Source organism: Desmodus rotundus, chromosome 1, assembly GCF_022682495.2.
Source record: "Desmodus rotundus isolate HL8 chromosome 1, HLdesRot8A.1, whole genome shotgun sequence".
Taxonomy (NCBI): domain Eukaryota; kingdom Metazoa; phylum Chordata; class Mammalia; order Chiroptera; family Phyllostomidae; genus Desmodus; species Desmodus rotundus.
In genome coordinates, this window is record NC_071387.1 from 160,825,047 (window position 1) to 160,848,522 (window position 23,476).

The 23,476-nt window shown below is 36.4% G+C and overlaps 1 protein-coding gene across 7 annotated transcripts in view; it reads right to left on the bottom strand.

Annotated features, from left to right (window-relative positions):
- Window positions 1–23,476, bottom strand: part of ATG10 (autophagy related 10) — a 227,089-nt gene that overhangs the window by 154,165 nt on the left and 49,448 nt on the right. For 6 of the 7 annotated variants that reach the window (XM_053912117.2, XM_053912125.2, XM_053912131.2 and 3 more), the window contains one exon: window positions 11,217–11,324. The exons of the other annotated variant lie outside the window; for it this stretch is intronic. In XM_053912117.2, coding sequence (XP_053768092.1) covers window positions 11,217–11,324 — 108 coding nt within the window. The remainder of the gene's footprint in view (window positions 1–11,216; window positions 11,325–23,476) is intronic. 7 annotated transcript variants of the gene reach the window in all.

Below are 23,476 nucleotides of genomic sequence, written 5' to 3' on the forward strand. Positions count from 1 at the left end.
CACCAGTATTACAGAGACAAAAAGAAGAATTTCAATAAGAAAGGGCTTAGTCAATAGTGTCAAATGTTGCAGTGTGGTCAAGGAGGATGAAGACACTAAATGTGGTGATTATAAGGTAACTAGTAATTGGGAAGCAATTTTCTTTATCCTTTTTTTAAAATTGTATTTTATTGATTATGCTATTACAGTTGTCCTGATTTTCCCCCTTTGCCTTCCTCTACCCAGCACCCCCCAGTCCCTCAGGCAGTCCCCCCACCCTTGTTCATGTCCATAGGTGATGTGTGTAAGTTCTTTGGCTACTCCCTTCCCTATACTGTACTTTACACCCCCACAGCTATTCTGTAACTACCTATTTGAACTTCCTAATTCCCTCACCTCTTCACCCATTCTCCCACACCCATCCTCCCATCTCTTTATCTTTAACCTTTGTCATTTGAATTATTATGTGTGCCTTGGGGTGAGCCTCTTTTTGTCCATCTTGTTTGGGACTCTCTGTGCTTCCTGGACTCGTATGTCTATTTCCTTCACCAAATTAGGAAAGTTTTCTAATTTTCCTAATTAATTTTTCAAATAGATTTCCAATTTCTTGTTCTTTCTCTTCTCCTTTTGGCAACCCTATGAAGTGAATGTTGGATCACTAAGAGTTGCCCCACAGGCTGCTTACACTATCCTCATTTTTCTGGATTCTCTTTTCTTCTTGTTGTTCTCAGTGGTTGTTTTTGGAAGCAATTTTCATAGCTAGATTTTTGAAAAAGTCAAAACAAAGAGCTGAAATTGGAATGAATGATAAAAGAGTGAAGATTACTTATTCAAGAAATCAGGTGGTGTAGTGAAAGAAAGAAGAGAGAATGGTAGAAGGGAACTGAGAGATAGTATAGGCTGGCATGAACAAATAGGGCCAGGAGCCACGGAACCTTGGTGTTATGGGCATTACTGAGAAGGTTAAAGTCGAACTAAGTAAGAAGGCAAAAGGGACTGGTGTCATTGAGGGTCTTGAGACAAAAAGAGTGTACAGAGCATGTTCAGAGAGAGGTGTAAATATAAATAAAAATAAGGAGGTTATAGACAAAGAGGAAGATTTTAGAGTTTGAGATCATCATTGCATTTTTACCTAGAGGGAAACCAAGATTAGACTATTTCACAAATAATTATTGGAAAAACAACACTTAATAATATCACTTCAAATTAGTCAATAATCATTTTAACAACCTCATCTAAACTGTCTTGTCACTTTCAGATTATAACTACTTTTTTTCCTCTTCAGAATCAGGTAGGGTCGAGCAACCAGAGCACAGAGCCCAGTTTAATAGACCAGGCTGCTGGACTATCTGACTGACTGGCCAAAGAGGGCATTCTTTCAGGCGATCCACCCACGTGTTCATTATGTAAGTAATATTGACAGCTTGACAGCCTTTCCACTCTTTGCAACCCATTCTTAACCACAGCTGAGACAAACCTATAATCCCTATCCTAAGGCTCCTTTGAGGTCAGCTAGAACTAGACGTAACTCTTCTCAGTGCATACACATTAAATCTTCTCTCACAAATATACAAGACTAACAGTTTGCTAAGAATGAAGAACACCTCTAACACAGCAAATGTGCAAGTACTGTATGGAAGAACATTATTAAAGTTCCTATTATTTTGGCTTCTGCAATCAAAAACAACAGTTAAAAACACTTTGATGCCACCCCCTTAGAGTTTTTCCCCTTAGCTTTTCACTCTGAAAACCTTTAACAGAGTCTAACACTTGGTTATCTTCATTTAATTGAAGATACAATTAAATATTATTCACCTTTGGGCACATAAATTAGAAATAAAATTTTGCCCTGGCTGGTGTGGCTCAATGGATTGCATGCCAGCCTGCAAACCAAGGGGTTGCTGGTTCAGTTCTCAGTTGGGGAACATGTCTGGGTTGCGGGCAGTGTCCCCAGCGGAGGGATGGGGGCGCAAGAGGCAACCCCACACTGATGTTTCTCTTCCTCTCTTTCTCCCTCCCCCTCTCTCTAGAGATAAAGAAATAAAATCTTAAAAAGAAAAGAAACAAAATTTAACAAATATTCTTGGCCACTTCATTTAGTGACTACCATTTACTAAACAGACAAAAACTTAATAATGACAAAATACTTATTTTAACATTGCTGACTTTTAGTTAATATATATTGGAGAGATGGTAAATCCTAGGCACTTCTAATCCAGAGAAACCAAGACACAGGCTGTATTAGTTTCTGGCATCTGTGTGCCAGGCACTGAGATAAATGTTAAGGACACCGTGGTGATTGAAGTGATCTAGTCAGATCAGAGCTTGGAGTCTATTAGTTGGGTTCTGAACTACTATTCCAATTTGAAAATGTTTTGTTCTCTACCATAAAATAACACATCTGCATTTTTATTAAAGGCTATTTATTGTGAGCATTTCAAGTATTACTGAAGTAAATATGGGGGGGCTATCTGGGTCCCTTCATATAAGTAACAATCTACATGTACGGCTGTCCCTAGTTCTGAGCAATGGTTTTACAGTAAAATAATATTCTATACAATAGTCTTTATCTGACAGTTTAACAAATCCTGACAAGGAGCTAATTTCATTCAAGCAACAACAACAGCAACAAAAATTTAACAATCCTTTACTATCTGAAGATTTCAGTTTACCACAAGATTCCACATTTCCGATGTAACATTCAATTTCTCCAGAATATATGACAGACTGATTTTCAGCCTTGCATAGAAAATTATGCTAATGGACATTTCTTTCACTCCAGAAAATATTTTTTTAATTAACCTTTTTCATTTAACTAAGGAAGAAAAAGAATTTTAGATATAATTAATAAAATAATTTTGAAAACTCAAATATTTTAAATTCTACTTAATCCTTTGTTAGACCAAATCTCATTGCAATATATTCCAAGGAATGCATCTGTCCCAATGCATGGAGTTTCCACTGGCTTAAAAAATAATTCAAGGAGAGAAAGAAGTACTATATAGTGGTTTCACTTTCACTTAGTTTCGATTTGATTATAAAATCCAGCAGGCTCAGCAATTCTCCATGAAAAAAGACCCACATAAAGTTTGAAACCTTCAGTCAATTCACTAAATTTTTTTTAAAGCTATATCATGGGAAGCATCTTAAATTCATTAAAAGAAATAGGAGGAATATAAAATTAGAACAATTAAAATAATGCACTAAGTGTCCTCTCTCAGAAACAATTGGGTCCTGTTAGACCTTTACAACTGGACATAAGCATTTCATATTGAAAGTCAAATTTTCATACAGAAATATCAGCTCAGTATTCTCTCAAGTCCATATCTGCTGCTAGACATTGTCTTACTTTTGATTTTTAAAAACACCTCAATATTAGAATTACACATAAAAGAAACATTCTGACATAACTCATGGCTGAATTAAAATACAGTGGCTATGGCAAGTGCCTTTACAAAAAGGCTTTTCTACTAGCTTGATACATAGAAAGAGAATTAGTTACCTATCTGGGTAGATTCAACTCAATTTCTCTTAGGAACAAAAAAGATTCTGTCTTTGCTCTGCCAAGGAGAACAGAGCACAAAAAATTTCAAAGGTAGAAGTAACCTTAAAAAGCCATTTAGGTTAAAGTTCTCAATAAACTTAATACACCACGTGAATTTTGCAAAGTGATATTACTCAAGTACCAAGGGGCTAGAAAAGCAAGAAGATTCAGGAGAATGTGGAACATGCGCCTTCTTCTATGTAACACTTCTTGGCTTCACAGCAGAACACTAAGCTGCTTTCAGGCCCTAAGATTTTACTAGACAGTTCAAATAGTTTTAGTGCCACATTTCTATATGTGGTTTCTGATGCATTCTAAGAATAAGTAAACAAATACTTCTGTCATATAATAAAGAAACATGATTTACATAATACTATATCTAGTGCAATAATTCACAATTTTATTGGAACTGCAAATTCTAATCAGACCGGAATGGCTTTTAAAATATCCTGTTCTCTCCCCTTTCAAACCCCACACCACTCTATGGTATATATTTACACTCTAAATTAAATAGAATTGAATTTTACTTTGTCTTTGAACTTTTTCATAATACCTCAAGAAAACCACAAAAGTGGAATTAGGGCTACAATTATTTTCTTTAAAAATCCATGTCAGCATGAGATTCATCATATCAATAAACAAACACTGAGTAATGACTACACATGCTTCTGTTTGTACCTACGCACATTACATACAACAGGTTTTCCTGTACTTTAACATTGATTTAACAAGTACATTTTCAAATACTATGGCTAATCATGCTTATTACTCATCATTTACATTTATCAACATGTCTATACTTCAGTCTAAAAATAGCAGTTGCTTTACAAAGAAATTGTGAACACTAACTGAGAACTGTGGCTTGTTGTTTATTCCATTATTAAAAAAACACAAGATTCTGACATATGAGTCTATTTTGGACATACAAAATAGAACTCATCCTAGAAACCACTTAATAAAATCCTTAGGGCAAATGAGTGTATTCGAAGACGTGTTTACCTCAGAAGATCATCATTCTCTGAATGTGTTCTTTTGGCAATTGAGATCATCTCCTGTTCCTGTTCCCAGCTTTATGCTTCAGGGAATTTATGATAGGTTGTTTTTTTGTTGAGGGCTCTCTATAATATTCTCCCTGCCCTGGACCAAGGAAAGTCCCAGTCAGTGCTCTACAAGGCCCTAGGACAAAATCCTTTTTCCCCAGTAGCATACTATTGCTATTTTTATGACTCTATCATTTTCATAGTTTTAAAAAATATAATCTAAAGGTGCAACCTGAGGGTCTAAAGTAATGAAGATAGCATGATGAATAAATAAAATATGCTCAATACCTGTCTCTGATACCTCTTCAAAAGGAAGAAATGGAACTTCAGTAATCTAACTTTGGACAGGAGAATCTAAACTTCAATAACATAAAAAAAAATCATTGACCAACTTAAAATAAATATGTATGGGTATCTGAATTGAATTAACCTAAAGGGCAAAATCTGAGCTATCACCATTCCATGAAAATAATTCAGAATTTCATAAATGAAGAATTTAGAGATAAAAAAGAAAAAGCAGAGCAACATCAGACAGAAAACAAGTTCTACACATTTTCAGGTATTTTCTTTTAAGCATGTATTAGTAATTTCTGCTACTGATTATTAACAATCAATATTTATATTGAATATTCATCTCACTGTTTCCTTTTATTAACAGTGGTTTAATGCTAAACATGACCTTGTCTCCTGACTCCAGTCAAGGTGCACCCTTTAGTAGCCCGTGAGTTAATTTAGAATCTTAAACACTATTTTTTAAATTTCCCGTTATTTTGCAATTAGGTGCACATATGAGTTTTAAAGGTTAATATTGACTAATTTTCATCAAAAATTGTCTAACTGGCATACAGAGCTAGTGTTCCCACTTCCATTCTCAAGTTATAATTTTATTTATGTAAATAGAACTTTAATATAACAGATAATAAGCTCATATTTGTTAAAGCTAACCAATTGTTGAATCATATTTTTCATTACTGTTACATGATTATACCTTAATTTCGCTACAAAAAATTTTTTTAATATAAGTTGATAAAGCAACATGTTAGCACCAACATAAATTTATGGAAATAAGAGTTCCATATAATAAGATATCCCAAGGCCCAGTGTTGATTATGTTGGCTCCTGTTGAAAATACTTATTTAGATTTAGATTTTAAATTGAGGCCAAGAATGTCTTTTGATTGCTGGTAAAGAAAGGATTTTGTTCAAAAATTGCCATAGTCCTGCTTGTTACTTCACAAACTCAGAAATGTCACAAACAAATCATTTTAATTGTTCTCAATAATAAATGCCTTATCTAATATGATTAACCTATAAGGACTGTTCTCTAGCACTAAAAGATACCCCAATATATTTAGCAGATTTCTAAATACGATCTCATTCTTTTAACTATCATTTTAAATTATATTGGAAAATGTCAAAGAATGTGTAGATTACGACTTTCATAAATCATTTCACTTATATATTCCATTTTACTTCATTTTGATTTTTTAAATTCTATGATTATATACTATAGGCATAAACATCATGAATCCAGCTATCTTTCTACATCCAAGACTGCCAGATCCAGTTAGAACTGAGAAGTGAGTTGACTTCCCACATCATACAGGACCAAAGTAAAAAACTTCTTGAAACCACTATTAGCAGAGGCACTCCTTTGATATCTTTATATAGGAAAGGTGATGTACAGATAGGGAACAGATATAGAACTACCAGTCTTTAAATTCTAAAGATAACCCAGAGGTCCCCCAGTTCAGTCTTCTTTATAATACAGGACTCCTTACAGTATTAAAAGCTAGGTTATAAACTGGCAACCTGAGGACCACTTAAAGCCCATAAATATCATCTACTTGGTCTGTACAGATTTTTTAAAAATTAAGCCAACACACAAAAACCCAGATCACTGCCTTTTCTTGAAAATCCATCCAGAGCTGCATGCCTAGTGCCCCTCTGAAGGAGTCATGCCCTCTCCACTTCTCTACAGCTCCCACCACTTCCCACGGACCCACTTCACTCACTCGTCATCTGCCTCAGGCTTTTAAACATCTGATCATTTCAGCTGGTGACCACTGTTCTGGAGAGAGGGTTATCTATTCTGTAGCTAAACGTCCCCATGAAAGTAGAGGGAGCTCACAACTTTGCAATAGACTACTTTTATTGTAGGCAACTCTAAACATTAGAGAGATTTGCCTAGAGTAATTTCCAGGCATAAACTAGTTCTATCCTTGGAAACAAATTAAGTCTACTCTCTCTCTTCCACAAGAAACACCTCTAGATATATCTGCAGACAACTAACTTTCCTAGGTCTTCTCTTCTAGTTGAACATTGCCAGAGCCCTCAAATATTCCTCATATGTTTCTAAGCCCACCGTGGCCATTGGCATGCTTCTCTGTGTGAATGAATTCTATTTATAATTTATGTTTAAGCTATTATTTATGTACTCATTTATTGTACATTCTATTTATTAATGTTCTTAATATGTAATAATGCAATACTTAGTTGATCTAGATCAGTGGTTCTCAAACTTTCAGTCTCAGAACTCTTTTACATTTTTTAAACTCTTTGAGAATTCCAATGGGCTTCTATTTAAGACAATTATATCTACTGGTATTCACTGTACTAGAAATTAAAATTGAAAAATTTTTAAATATTTGTTAATTCATTAAAAATATGTGTCAATTTATGTTTCCAAAACAACATAAATTAGTAAGAAAAGTCACATTGTTTTACAGTTTTAAAAACCGTTTTTTAGTTTTATAACTATTTTAATAATTGTATGATTTGTCAATGATCCTGCTTCCAATTCACATATTGCATTTACTCAGGTAGAAATTGATATGTGAAAAGAAACTATTTATAAGATAATATTTTTAATTCCTAATGGAAATGTACAACCTCCTAACACTTGATTTTTGTGTGTGTGATTTATTTTTTTCCATTTCTTTTTAGTTAATCTTTATTAGATTTTTCTCATTATTGCTTATCCCCTTACACCCTCCCCCACCCAGCAATCACCACACTGTTGTCCATGTCCCTGAGTCCTTTTTCCTTTTTGCTTGATCCCTCTACCCCCTACCCTCCCCACACCCACTAGCTGTCATCCTGCTCTCCATCTATGAGTCTGTCTCTGTTTTGTTAGCTCAGTTTGTTCATTAGATTCCACACATGAATGAAATCACATGGTACTTGTCTTTCTCTGACTGGCTTATTTCACCTAGCATAATGTTCTCCAGGTCCATCCATACTGTTGCAAAGGGTAAAATTTTCCTTTTTAATGGCTGAGTAGAATTCCATTGTGTAAATCTTTTTAATGTGTGGTTTCATAGAAGATTGCTGGGTTCTTATAACTATTTTTGCATTCACTCTATTACAACGTAACAGGTAGGTTAGAAAATTCAGGGAGAATGAGAGTAAAAAATGTAAATAACATATTATTATTATAAAAACAGATGTTGCAGGCTCCCTGAAAGTATCTCTGGGACACCCCACTAGTGTCCCCACAGACAATATTTGGGATCCACTTATTAACATATCTTAGGCTATGTTAATAACCCATAGCCCAAACTATGTTAATAAATGGATAATAATCCACTGTTAATAAGTGGATATGTTAATAATAACATAGCTTTTATTAACATAGCTTGGGCTCCAGTTACTTCTCCTACCATCCATGGCATTCTTTTCACGTATCTTGAGCTTGTAGTCAACTAAAATCACCAGCTGTTTCTCAAACAAATTGCTGTCAGACTGTCAAGCCTCTTCCTTTTCATCTAAACGCAGACCTTAAACATACATTTCTCTGTAGATCCAATTTTGTTGGCTTCAGGTTACTCTTCAGCAGTAAATGCCACTGGTACCAGGCCAAGGTTCCTTTAAAGATGGTGTGCCTGTCCCCATTCAGTGGTTGTGATTGTTGACTGATAACACACAGCAGCCCCCTTTTCTGAAGAATTTCTCTGTAAAACTGGAACCACCTTCCTTGGGAAGCTATGTCCCCCTCCACTTCAGCCAATAGCTGACTGACAAATCAATAATTGTCACAGAGCACAAAAGGCTGGCCTCAGGGCACAAAGTGGGGCCAATTCTGGTTGTATTTTGTGCTTCAGAGCTTCCCAGGGGATCAGACTAAAGTTAGTCTCTAGCTGAGATCTCATTCTTCCTCAGTGTCTATTCCTCATTCTGTGTTGTTTCCGTCACTCTCTTTCTCCTAAGGGCACATCCCTAATAAGTCACTTGAACAGAAATCTCCATCTCAGGCTCAACCTAAGATATCTTTCATTGCATCAAGATTATTGCAATATAGACTCTATCATACATCATATTAACTAACCATCTCAGCTGTTCAGCATCTGACATGCGCTTAAGCATTCTATTATGGAGTAGTGCAGTGGTTCCCAAAGTGTGGTCCCTGGGCCAGCAGCATCAGTATGCCCCGAAGACTTGTTAGAAATGCAAACTCTCAGGCCCCAGTCCGGACCTAGCGAATAAAGAACTCCATCATAGAGATGTGCCACAGCTAACTAATCCATTGCTGTTGTACATTTCAGTTATTTCCACTTCGTGCTATTATAAATAATGGTGACATGAACATACTTGCAGGTGAATCTCTTTGTTCATTTCGGATTATTTTGTAAGTATTCACCTGCAATTTACTTTGTTGTAAAAGTTTTGCATCAAAAAAGGTATATTGATAAATGAATAGAGGGATTGATATACAACAAAGCAAGAAGAGCAAGTTTAGGTGATGAGTACATGAATTTTCACTGCAAAATTCTTTCAATTTTTTCCTATGTTTGAAATTCACTGGGAAGTGTTGAAAATAAAAAATGTTGGAAAAATTTATATTTTATGAAACTAAATTCCTAGACTTGGAGTAGATTGTTCATAGTATGTGCACATCTTTAAACTTTGTGAAATTAAAACATCAACCAGAAAGTGTCGATTCCCTCACACTGTCAACACCACTTTTTAATTTAGTGCTTTTCAAATATCTGCCAACTTGTTAGGCAAAAGCTGATAATTCATCTTTTAAATCATCATTTCCATGTGCACTTTTAAAGTTATTATATAATGAACTAAAAATCTTCCTAACGTGCTTGGCTTCAGATTTGATGTTGGTTATTCAAACTATAAAGCAGCAATCAAGATTTCAGTACCCTCTGGGGGCACTTAATTTATTACCAAGTACAATACCCTCAAGAATAACTCGCAAACCAAATTATATTCGTGATAGTTACTTCCAGGCCAGTGTTGTACACAGGCAGAGGGGCTAGTGCCAGATTGCCAAGTGGATCTGATTTAATAGATCCTGAGAAGAAGCTCCTCCTTCACAAACCAAGTCTCACCCATTTCACCAGGATACTCAGAATGCTACATAATTCTAAGTGATTTCCTCCTTTGTGTTGAAGCAATTGGAGCCCCAAAATTCCATTTTCGAACTCAAGTATTGTACTTCAGTATGGACTCCACGTAATTATGGTGCATCCATAGGACGGGGTGGGATGGAACCATAAAAACAGAACTAGGGAATTCTACACGTACTGACATGGGAAGATGACCATGATATAAACGTCCACTGCAGAACAAAAGTATGTATATGTGTACATGACAGAAATGTGTGGGTGAATATTTATTAAAATATTAATAGTAATTACCTCCAGTTGAAGGATATGTGGGAGTTTTTTTACTCCTTTTATATATTTCTCTATTGTTTATCTTTACAATTGATATATAAAATTTTTATTAATAACAACCAGTACAATAAGGTTATTTACATTTTGATAAAAATTAAATTGAAAATATCTGAGAAAACCACTAAGCCTTTATAACCTTATTAAAATTTAATTTAGCAAGATTTTCAAGTCAAGGTTAAAGTCCCCTACAGAATGTGACCTAGATCTAGCATATTTTAAAGAGCATAGGGGAAAAGAGTTAAAGGCAAACTAGGCAAAGAGGTCTGCAGACAGGTATTAAAAACAGAGGGATAGGTCTGCATTGTCCTGGGGGATTTTCTGGGGAAAAAAAATCAAGAGGCAATGGAGGGAAGGCATCTGTGGAAACCAAAGGAGTGAAGGCTCACTACGATCTGTATAGACTCAAGAGTGGATCTCAACTTTACAATTCCTGCTTTCAATATTATAGAAGTAAAAAAAGAAGGAAATCTTACCTTTTGCAACAGCATAGCTGGACCTTGGGAGTATTATGCTAAGTGACATAAGCCAGTCAGAGAAAGGCAAGTATCATATGAATCACTGATATGTGGGATCTAATGAACAAAATAAACTAACAAATAAAACAGAAACAGACTCATAGATACAGAGAACAGACTGACAACTGTCAGAGGGGAGGGAGGCAATATAAAGATGATGTAATATATAGAACTGTACACCTGAAACCTATATAATTTTATTAACTAAAGCCACTCCAATAAATTCAATAAAAAGTAAAATAAAACAAAGTAAAATAAAAATATTATAGAAGAAAATACCTCCTGACAAATGATGTTCACTTTCCCTGAACAGCAGGCCTGAGACCCAATGGCATTTAATTATTTTAATGGCAGTTGATTATTTTAAGTATACATTTAACAGACTTAAATTTTTAAATTTATACTTCACAAATACTGAAAAGGAGAACATGGCATGTTAAATCACTCACCTCCATGGGAAGACACATCTGTCCATGGGCAGATGCCCCTGGATGTGACACCACTGTCTCATTTTTAATCTGAAAATGCGTTTTGCACATGTATCCATCAGAACAGTCCTGTGTTCCATCACCAAAAAATACATAAGAAAATGACAGTTATTTTAAGAATTCACCATTCTAAGATTTATTGCTACTCATAAATTCCAAACCAAGCAATGACAAACCAAGTATATTAAATGAAATGAGATAATATGGATAAACTCATCCAATAAATAGAAGTTTTAATTCCCCACCTTTCTCACCTATTGATACTTGTCCTAGATTAAACCCACCCTCTCCCCTCTTTTTCCCTAAGCACTGCTTAGCACAGAAGTCATAGCGCTACGCTTTAGGTTCACAACTGTTAAAAAGCATATAAACTTATAGAAATACCTTGTCACATAAGTGATATTGATTTTCATGCCATATATAAAAAGAGAAATTTTCGGAGATCTTGTAACAGAACTTGAAGTGAGGGGCCTTCCATTTCAATTTCTTGATCAAGCAAGATCACCATCAAAATGTCCCAGGGAGGTCATTCCACAGCACCTGCCTGGGCACTTCCGGAAACTTACATTTTACTCCCTTCCACCACTGCCACCTCCATTTTGGTACATGGCACATTGTTCATTGGGAAAGTTTTGTCTTACATTGCACCAGATTGTTTCCCTTTAACCTTAACTTGCTGTTCCTAGTTCTTCCCTGCAGAATCTAAACCCTTTTCCACAGAGCCACTGTTCAAAGAGTTGAAGACAATTACCACCATTCTTGAATGTTCTTTGAAAGATATAATATCCAAGCCCTTTACCAGTTGCATTTCTCTCCTGTTTCTTATATTTGCTCTCAAATATACTAATGGGATGATGTTCATTTAATTGTTGTCAGTTCTATTTTTTTCAGGCTAAACGTGTTTGAACTCAATAAAGTCATGTGTAAAACTGTAATACCTCCTCATGTATAAACATACTCTCATATTAATGAAAATTATAAATCTTTCACCAAATTGCTGCACTAACATTCACATTTTCACAGATTAAAATAACTATAGATTAAAATAACTATAATTAAGAAAGATGTGGTTACTTAATATGACCCAGTAAAAAAATACAGAAAAAAATCATAATTCACTTAAATACTTATACTAAGACTCAAAAATCCAGTTCTTATCTATAGAATAAAAAAGAAAAAATTATAGTGAGTTTAATAATGAATATTTTTAAAAATTTGTGTCATGCCAACTATGCCAGAACATTTGACTTTAGGTAGCTATACTGGATTGAATAGTGTCCCACCAAAATACATGTTTCCCCAGAACCTACGAATGTGGCCTTATTTGGAAATAGGGTTTGTGCACATGCAATCAGGATAAAATTAAGATCATATTGGAATAGGATAAATTCTAAATCCAATATGACTGGTATCCTTATAAGAATAGAGAAATTTGGCTACAGAGACACAGACACACTGGGGAGAAGGCCACAGGACAACAGCCAGAGACTAGAGTCATCGATCTACAAGCCAAAGAATGAAAAGGATCGCCATCAACCAACAGGAGCTAGAAGAGGCAGGAAAGGATTCTTCTCTCCAGCCTTTGGAGAGAGCATGGCCCTGAACTCGCCTTGATTTCTGACTTCCAACCTCTAGAACTACAAGAAAATAAATTTCTGAATTTTAAGCCACCCAGTTTATGATACTTTGTTATGGTAGCCCCGGGAAAATAATACAGAAACTACGTTTTTTGAGAAATATGGCAAGACCTTTACAAAGCCTCCCAGATAGCTGCACCCTGCTGGCTGGTGGCGATCAGCACGGGCTCTGACAGACTGGACCCAACTCCTTCTGACTGGCTGTTGCCACTGCCACAGGTTCTTACACATTTTGGATATCCTTCCTGCCTATAAGGTAAGCAATCAGGTATCCAATACCACACAATCTTTTATTATTTCATTAAGGTTCTGCCTTTTATAGATGAAAATATTTTATGCTTGCCACCCCGGATCCTCCATTTGTATGTAAGTTCTTTAAAGGAAAACAACTGTAACTTCTTTACTGCCGTGTCCTCAGGGTCCAACTTAACATGGTTCTTATTATATTCTGAATAAATATTTTTAAAATAATTACTCATCAAACATTAAAAAAAGAAAACAATGTTATTTTTAGTTACAGTTCTATATGATCCAACCACAAAGCATATCCCTGATGATCTTCTACTACTGAGATCCTTGTATTTACTCATGTAAATGACTTTGAGTGTTGGCTTAAACAGAGAAAGAGATATGTAGTTTCTGTTGTCGATGCTTTTTACATCAAGTATCCATTCCTCCTTCTCTTGGAACAGTGGCCACTTTTCCTCTAAGGAATCATTCCCTTCTTCCCTGTCAGTGTGAACATGCCCCCAGCTCCAGGGACAGCCAAAGGACTCTGATCTGGCCAATCAGGGCACCAGTCCTCCTGGCCTCAGAGACTCAGGAGGGCAAAGGATCCAATAAGAGCCAATGAGATGTGATTCAAGACTATGAGGGGCAGGGGAGAAAGAGAAGGCTGTTCTCATTTCTACGGGATTTAAATCAGAAATATAAAACCATGGCAGTGTCGGCAGCCACCATGTAATTAAATGGAGCCTGAGAATGAAGCCAACACAAAGGGAAGCAAGGGCATGAGATGCAGAGAGACCAGGTCCTGATCACACTATTTAAACCAACCATATCTGAAGCTAGCTCTACCCTCCAATTTTTCAATTACATGACCCCCAAAACGCCCTTCTCTGTTTCACCCAGTTTGGGTTGGGTTTTCTGTCACTTGCACCCAAAATATTCCTTCTATAAAATGACATATATTGTGTTTATTAGTTTAAAACCAGAAGATTTGCTACTGTATTGTATTATCACTACTGTTATGACAGAAAATCAACAGCTGATTATATAAAGATTTAGCAAATACAATAAAACTATAATGCTATGTGTTTCTGAGAAAAAGGGCTGACAGTCAGCAATTTAAAAATAATTAAGCAATACAGAAAAAAAAAAAACCAAAACTCTTTGAGATATTCAGAGAATCATTAGAGCTAAATTGCGTATACTGAATATAATTCATCAAATGAGGGTAACTGTATTATTTCATATTTTCTATACCTAAACACTGGTCATACAATCTTTTCTTAAGGGAAGCCACGGTTTGGTAAAACTCTACCAATGAAAAATACACCTCCTTTGAAATCAAAAGAGTTGAGTTAAAAATTCCAATGTACCTATGCTATAAAATCTAAGCAAATTATCCTGTCTCTTTCCAATGAGTTAGAGAGATATGTCATTTTTAATATTACTTATTATTTAAAATTTTTTTATTTTATTTTAGGTAATTTCTGATACTGTTTATTAGTTCTATAAGGAGGTGCGCAAGGGTTTTTGATTCTACCTATATTTGGTCGTAGTGATTTTTCTTTTCAGTATTAATCTCTTAAAAGTCAAGATTGGCCTTGAAAAATTAAATATAGAATAAGAGCCCTGGCTGGTGTGGCTCAGTGGATTGAGCATGGACCTATGAACTGAAAGGTCACAAAAAGGTCACCAGTTCTATTCCCAATCAGGGCACATGCCTGGGTTGCAGGCCAGGTCCCCATTTGGGGGCGTGCTAGAGGCAACACATCCATGTATCTCTTGCCCATTTCTCGCCTCTTTCTCTCTTTCTCCCTCCCTTTGAAAGAAAGGAAAGAAAGAATAGGAAGGAAGGAAGGGAGGAAGTCTATTAAAAAAAAAGAGTTTATAGCATTTTAGTTTCTCTTCAAACATTTACTTCCACAAAAGTAGGTCTTTCCCCTACATCTCTTTAAGACACAAAAATATGTTTTGTTCTTCATTGTTGAAGAATGCTTTTTTAAAGACAAAAACATGAAAACATGAGAACCACCACCCTGAATCAGCACTACAGGCCATCAAGGACAGTAAAGAAAGTTTAACTCGTATCTTCCCTGACTCTTCCAGTTAACGCACCACTCTTGCTTGATGCGGACACCAGCCCGCAGTGTCCGTGGCATTATGGGTGAGACGAGACAAATTCACACGGGACTACAGAAATCCTCTGGAGGAAAAGGGATGACGCAGCCACTCTCTCAGTGAAAGAGAGGGCCAGCCCCATCCCTTGCCTGGACAGGCTTTTATTGGGTTTAATTTGCATAGGAATACAGGGCATATACATAAAGCTCATCAATCATTGTCAGGCAGAAATGATCAAACAATAGATAACACTCAAAGAACTATGAGGGCTTATTTAGAGTCAGGGTCAGATAGCTAAAGGACCATAAAACTTTGAGGAACAAACTCATTTCATGCTTGGACCCTTATTGATTAAATTGAGGGTATTAGCAAAGTAGGTTTCATAGGATTTTATGCATTCTTTCTTAGGTGTGATCACCCTAGGGAACCCACCCTCTCCAGCACAGGGCCGCACCTACCTCCAACATTGTTTCAGGTTTAAGGCATTGTTTCAGGCTTAGGTCAGGGAGGGAAGTAAGGCAGCCAAGAAATTAGGAGACTCATTGCAGACAGAATGAGGACTCAGGCTATGTCAAAGCTGAGAGGCAAGGATCCATCACCTCCTTTTTCTATAGCCCCCCAAGTCCTTTGCTATCATGCCTGTCTTAGGTCATCTCTCCTTTGAGGAATCTTATCCATCATTGGCTAACCAGTCATCCACCTAGGGCCAAGCAAGGTGAGGTGAAAGGGGGCAGAGGTGGTGCCCCTACAAGGAAGATAAGCTTTGTCTCCTAAGTAGCTTCTGGTCCCAAGGTCTTTTTACTTAGCCTTAGCCACGAGGGGTTACAGTTTCTGAAACCAGAAAAGGTGGTTCCCAACACTTGCTTCCCTGAATTCGTTTTGTATTTACTATAGCTTACAATTTAACATAAAATCTTCTTTAATTTTTTAACATTGGTTAGTTTTATTTCCTCTGGTCAATACTAAATTCAGGGCCTAAGCCCAGCCTCTGGGGACAGAAAGGCCACTAAGGGAAGTCAGGGTCCTTAGTACAGAGTCCAGACTGCCATTTCACATAAAAACACCTTCAACCTGCATGGGAGGAGGCAGGAACAAAGAGACCCTTATAGTTTGTCTAGTCCCACCCTCCCATTTCAGATATTAGAGGGTGAAGGACTGAAGCACTTTTAAGAGCCTTGTCTTACGGCCAATTTGGGGCAGAGCTGGAAGTGGAAAGCAGGCCTGTTGACCCCAGTGTTCTTTGACTACACTAACCAAATTCTGCCAGACAGCAGGATCATGGCAGAAAAATGCTTACTGTAGACCTCATGGGCTGGTGTAAACCAGCGCTTGGCACACAGAGTAGAATGCTCAAGTCAGTTAAGTATGCTCTGGGGACAAGTAGCCTCAGCATCACCTGGGTGGGAGCTTTAGACAGGCAAAATCTCAAGCCCCACCCCAAACCTGCTGAATTGGAACCTGTACTTAACAAGATCCCAGGTGATTCATGTACATATTTGGAAGCATGAAGGCAGCTTGGTTGGCAATCCCTGACTCAAAGGGATTGCAAACTGATCACATTAAACAGTGGTTCTCAAACCTAGCTGCACATCAGAAGAACCTGGGGAGTTTGCAAGCTGCTGTTGCTGAAGTTCCCCCTCAGACCAGTGAAGTCAGCATCTTCCCAGTAGATGCTAATGCAGCAGCCAGAGTAGAGAACCACTGCACTAAATTCACTGGAGTCCTCCTTTTGAACTCTGAGAACAAAGTCAACCCAGTACTCTGCAGCTGCCTTGGGAGAAGAGGCCACAAACAACTCCCAACCTGCAAAATTACAGTAGCTCACTTGGAGTTCTCGATGTGCTCACCTCTGGATGCTCATCTTGGAGCTGTGTTGTGCTGAGACTGCTTTGTAAGTGGTCTTCGCTACCACCTCACACCATACTTTCTGGCAGCTTGCCCAGCCTTGCCCCAGTCTTCTGCAATTCCCATAATCTCATAATTTAAAACTGTCACTGCTCCATGCATGTCCAACTAAATTTCAACCATCAGGACTCCTTGCTGTCCTCTGCAACAGAGCAGGTTGCTTCTAATAGCATCTATTAGAAGAGAAACTAATGGAAAATGCTAAAATCCAAACACCATTAACAAAAAGAGAATACTTCCTCACAGTCAAAACTCCTTGTTATCTACATAGAATGCCCCTCATCTTATACCAAAATAAGGAATAAAGATTTAAATGAGAAAAGCGATACTATAACTGTATTAAATTAAAACATTGGAAAATATAAATATATATAGTATTAAAAAGATATTTTAAAAGTAAATAAAAACCTCAAAGTCATGATAAAATGTTGATAAGTTCTACTTCATGAAAAAATTCTTAACACCATATAGTCAAAAGACAAACATCAAAGTGTGAAAAAATTATGTGCAACTCATATTATAGAAAAGGACTAATTTTATCAATATATAAAATAACTTTAATTTCCTCAATATATTAATAGTTCCAATAAATCAATAAGAAAAAGGCCAAGAGCCCAATAAGAAAATGAGCAAAGAATATAAACATATAGGTCACTAAAGAGGAAGTGGATATTAATTACATAAAAATATGTTCAATATTACCCATAAAAATGCAAGTTAAAGTTTTCTGATACCATTTTTTACTTATCAGATTGGCAAAGCTCAAAAAGCATGAAATACACTATGTAGACAAAGATGTGGAAAAATCAGGCCAGGGGTAGGGTAGTTTAAATTAGTATCACCTCCCTGAAGAGCAAGTTGGTAAAAACTACCCAAATTAAAAATGCACTATCCCAAAATATGTTCACTCGAGGTCTGAGAATGAACTTCATGAGAGTGGATGTAATCAAGCAAAGCTGATTACAGTCCTCCTTCCCCACGTTCAAGAGCACTGGTCTGGGGTTCGTGAGCCTGGTGAGCAGCTGAGTGCCACGAAACCGGAGACATACTGCAGGAGGCCACCTTCCAAATTGCAAAGTTGTCCAAGTTGCATAAATTACAGATATAGGACAGATTGCTAGTTTATAGTAGTGATACTTTCATGTACCATTTGCACTGTTTTTATTGATTTCTTTTACTGTTTTTATCTGAATCCAAAGGTTAGATTATATAAATTTGAGGTACAAAAAAAAAAACCCCACATATCTTCCACTCAGAAGTGCTACTTCTAAGAATTTATCTTACAGATACAGTTAAACATCAGGAAATAGAATTCATGAAATGATATGTACTAAAGTATTATTTTCATAACACAATATTGGAAATAACCTAAATGCCTATCAGTAAGGATTGGTTAAATAGATTATGGTATATTAAATAATGGAATGCTATGCAAGCATAAAAATAAGTTCTATAACTATTGATATGAAATAATAATCAAGGTAGGTCACTAAGTAAAAGAAAAAGATGTGCAGAACAGTATGTATATATGTACATTATGTTATCATTTGTTTAAACATAAATGCATGTGCTTGTGTGTGCACTGAATATATCTGAAAGAACATTCAAAACATTGGTATTGGTGGTGACTTCTGAGGGTCTGGGTGAAGAGGATGGGAGGGTTAGGAAGGAAACTTATTTTTTCAGTGTCCAAACCCCTTTTGTGCCTAAAAATAAGTAATATTTTGTGTTAAACAAATACTTCATTTGTTGCTCTCTGAACAAAGGCCTCTAGGCCATCATCACACCACAATACATTCCAATCTTGAACTTCTAGGGAGAAAATGTCCTGAAGGCTTTATAGAACCCTAGAGAGAGAACCAAGTTTTCTAGTCAGTGCTGACTATATACTGGATGAAGATCTAAGAATTTCCTAACAAAACATGTTTGAGTCTGCTTTCTTACAAGCTGCCATGGGCCATGCCACCCAAAGAGCTGTGTTATGCCTGTTGGAACCCAACTACCCAAATAACTGTAGGACTTCCATTGTCGGACTTTAATAAGTTTTCAACAATCTTCTCTAGAAAAGCACTGTTATTTAAAATAATTGGGTGGCTGTCAAAGGGCCTGAGCTCTGCCTTGTAATTAATTATTGCATATGGGACTTAAACTCAAGTTAACTGCCCAGAATCATCAGCTGCAGGATGGGCCTGGCAAGGCCACTGGGGAGGAACTGAGACAAGTGGAAGTTTCTGAATCACCACTGGCAATGAGCAACAGGACCTTCAGGGTTAACGGGCCCCTGAGGAACAGGCCAAACCTACGTCACAGATCTCAAGTAGTTGTCCTTTTCCCTTGGTGAACAATCAAACCAAAACTGCCAGTAGCTGCCCATAGCTGATTAATCTTGGGTACCAAAAAAAAAAGTAAAAACTGCTGCTGAAAAGCAAAGGTTACACTGAGTAGGTCATTCATGAAACAAATTTCTGTCCATTTTTTAAAATGCCAACATTAGATGGTAGGAAAGTAATGGTTAAGGATTTAGAGACCCTGCAGAACACAGCTCTGAATATGGCACTGTATCTCCACCTCATGCTCATTCCCAATGCCCATCCGATCTCAGTAATTCTGGTTTCACTTTCTGATACCGTTAGACCTTCTAAATGCTTGCGTGGATCCTGGCCAAGGCTAACTTATTCTACGAACCATAAAATGTTCTTACATACAATGTTAATTTTTTAAATTTCCTCTCCTTTTTAAACTAACCATCTAGTTGTTAAACCAAAACAAGGCCAATACATCTTTCCTAAGTTGCAACCTAATTATAGTGTACCTTCACTTTGTTTTTTTTTAAGTGGACATTTTTTAATGCTATTTAGGGCCTCAGTTTTCAATCCTTTTCAATAAAGACATGCTGAGAATCCCAGCACTGTGCTCCTTTGTATAAAAAGTTAGTTTTCTTCCTACAGTCCTATTCTCTTTTCCTGACAGGACCCCCTCCAGCCCCTCTCCACTTCCTAGATGAGCAGTAGAACACACCCCTCGCCCCTTCCATGAACAGGCCAAAGCACAACAAAGCCAGTGGCCCTAAGGAATATGGAGCAGAAGAAGATCAGCTGTGTCTGAGGCCAGAAAAGGTTACTGGGCCTTTCAGAGACTTTATTTGAGGAGAAGCACACATGCATATGTAAACACATGTACTTACACAGTCTGCTTATTTCACACATGTTTTAAAAAATGGTTACAGTTTAAATAATGCTAAATTCCTTCTCTTTCTTGGAACCAAAGCATCACAGGTAATTTAGATCGTGCTGGTTCCATTTTCTTTACTAACACTTTCAACAGATAGCTCTGCAATGGTAGGTTTCACTTGTAAGCATTTGTAGGATTTCATTCTCTTTCCCCTACTTCAGTTTTTAATAATGTTTTGTTTTCAGGTTTTCCAGCTTGCCCATTTTGATTTTTCAATTTTCAGTTCACAGATGTAGGACCTCTGTGTGTGCCTCATACTTTTCATTATATTAAACAATGTGGTTTTGCTTCCCAGAGCATTGCTACTTTTTGTGCCCAAGGAATGGCCAATGGATGGTATAACTGATTGGAGGAGATATGGGGAGCCAGCTGTCTTTGTTTCTACTTCCAACTTAAGTTTGTAGACATTTTACCGTATTTTTTTGCTCTGGTTGAAATGTTCTCAAAGGTTTATCATTGTTTTTCCAATATTATGGTGAAAATAAGGAAGAAAACATATAGATGATTCAAGTTCTGAACTTTCCCATCTTGATTTCTGGATTGAAAGTTACTCCAAGTCTTATTCCTCTCCTAAATAAATTATTTCTTTTTATAATATTATCTGTTACAAGAGAATTATTCAAGAGACTTAAGAGTATTAAAATAATTTGTACTTAATAAAGTAAATTGAAAGAAATTTGATAGTCTGACAGTAGAAAATTATCAGGGTAGCAAGCTGTCACTTTGATATCAAAGCACTATTCTTGCAAAGCAGTACAAGTAATTTATTAACTTTACCACTTTTTGTGAAATAAAGGATGCCTGAGCTTCAGCAGTTCTACCCAGAGAAGGATTCAGCTATGAGGGTAGGAAGGAAGAAAGAGGGAGTGAGAAATTCATTCTCTCCCAGTTCTGGATCTAGAGGCCAGAAGTCCAAAGTCAGCTTGCCCAGAGGAACAGCTGAGGTAGGACAGGGTTAATGGCCAGTGCTTCAGAAGCTGTTCCAGCCTGAAAACACCAGGCAGATTCTCATGGATGCTGCTGGAAACCAAAAGGACTTTGACCAAAAATGGGAATGGAGGTACTACAGTTTTTAGAGAAGGCTGCACGGTAGTACAATCACTGCTGTTTATCATGGGGACTAGATAATGTGAGATTGAAGGTTTTACTGGTTATTCTGCTTGCAAAAAAGAGCATCCAGTATCCACAACTTGGTTTGATACCAGACACATGGCAAACCCACACTGCTGGCAGAGAAGAGGAAAAAGGAGGAGGGAGACAGGGGGGGGATGTTATCCACTCAACCTTTGTTATTAATGTAACAAAAGTTTCCTGACATATTTCCCAGAATGAGTCACAATCTCTGCCCTCATTGTCATTACCACTCCAAGCCTGTGCATGTTTGAAGCTCTTATAATAAATGCCCTCTTCTTCTGTATCTTCCACCAGAACTTATGCTTTCCACAGCTTGACACCAGCAAGTCTCAGAAGAAGGAAGCTGGCTGCCTTTGCACCAGGTAGGGGCTGTATGAAAGCTGGGCAGACAATGAAATAGCAGAAGCAGAAGCACAGTATCTCACTCCACACTTCTGCTACAAATCTTAGGGCCTCTCCCTTTAATACCTCTTGTGCTTCATTTCTATGAGAAAATCAAATTCTCTCACTGTTGTGTCCCCAACCTTAGGAATGGAAACAGACCACCTAGATTTATGATGATACGTCTAATAATGTATTAGCCTAAAATCTGTAATTATGAAATTGCAATTCACATAATGGGGGAACATACTGGCACCCTCCAATATTTTTTTCATTCTTCTAAGTGATTCTTTGGTTTTCTAGCCATGTAGAAATCACAGAGACTAGATTTACCCTCCCATTTTAAACAATTAGAAAACCAAATAAAAATATATAAAATCAGGGTTTTTCAGATATTGGTCACAGGCAGTAAAGAACAATGACCTCTAAGAGAAATAACAAAGTAAGTTCTATAAGTGTCTCAGCTCACTGCTTAGAGAAATTTCTTGTAAAAGAAAAAATAAATGACAGACGATTTCATTGTTTGCTTATTGTAGGAATCAACAGAAGAAATAATAAGTAAGTTTTCTAGAGTTTTATTGATTTGTTAAAATCATTAACTTTACAAATGTTGCAGTAATCCATTAAAATCATAAAAATAAAATACATCATTCTTGGTATACTTTTGTCAATAATTGTCAAAAATCCAAGAAAATACCTATCATTATGTCAAGAAAACTCTACAATTTTACTGTAGGACATGAAAAAAAATCCATGTTTTTAATAAAACTTGTAAAGTGATTCTAAAATTTATCTTAAAAAGAAAATGCAGAGAGGTAGTTAATTTTTTTAAAAGATTAATGAATAGTAAGATTGTCAGATATCAAAATCAACTAAAGAGCATTAGTAAGAACTGAAATCATTAACTGTAACACAAAGGGAAAATAGATCAGGGATTAGAATATGGAGTCTAGAAATAGATTCACTTATATACTGAAATTTGATAAAAAGAAAACTTTGGATTATTGATGGAAGAAAAGATGAGTCAACAATAAATATAAAGTCAACTGGCTCAGCATTAAATAAAAGAAACTACATTACCACATCACACAATCTCCAAAAGAAACTACAGGTGGACTAAAGCCCTAAAATATGAAAAATAAAATAATAAAGGTCTAGAAAAAATATAAGAAAACATTTTCATAATTTGAAATTAGGAAGGATTTCCTGGGCAAAACCAACCCAAAAGCTTTAAAGCAAAAGACTGGAAGATTTATTAAAAATTAAAAATTTATGTATGACAAACGATACTATTAACAAAGTTAAAAGAGAAGTGACCGTCTGGAAAAAAATATTCGCAATATGTATAGGAAATGAAGGATTGATAGTCACAATATATAAGATAGTCCTACAAGTCAATACTACAAAGATAAACAACCCTACAGTAAAACAAAGGGCATAAACAGGAAATTCCTAGAATACCAGTGACCAATAATCATGAAAATACACTCAACATCAGTGTAATGAGGAAAATGCAAATCAAAACAATGTATCATTTTCTTCTTTTAGAATGAAAAAAGTTTTAAAGATCAGTAATATCCAGTTTTA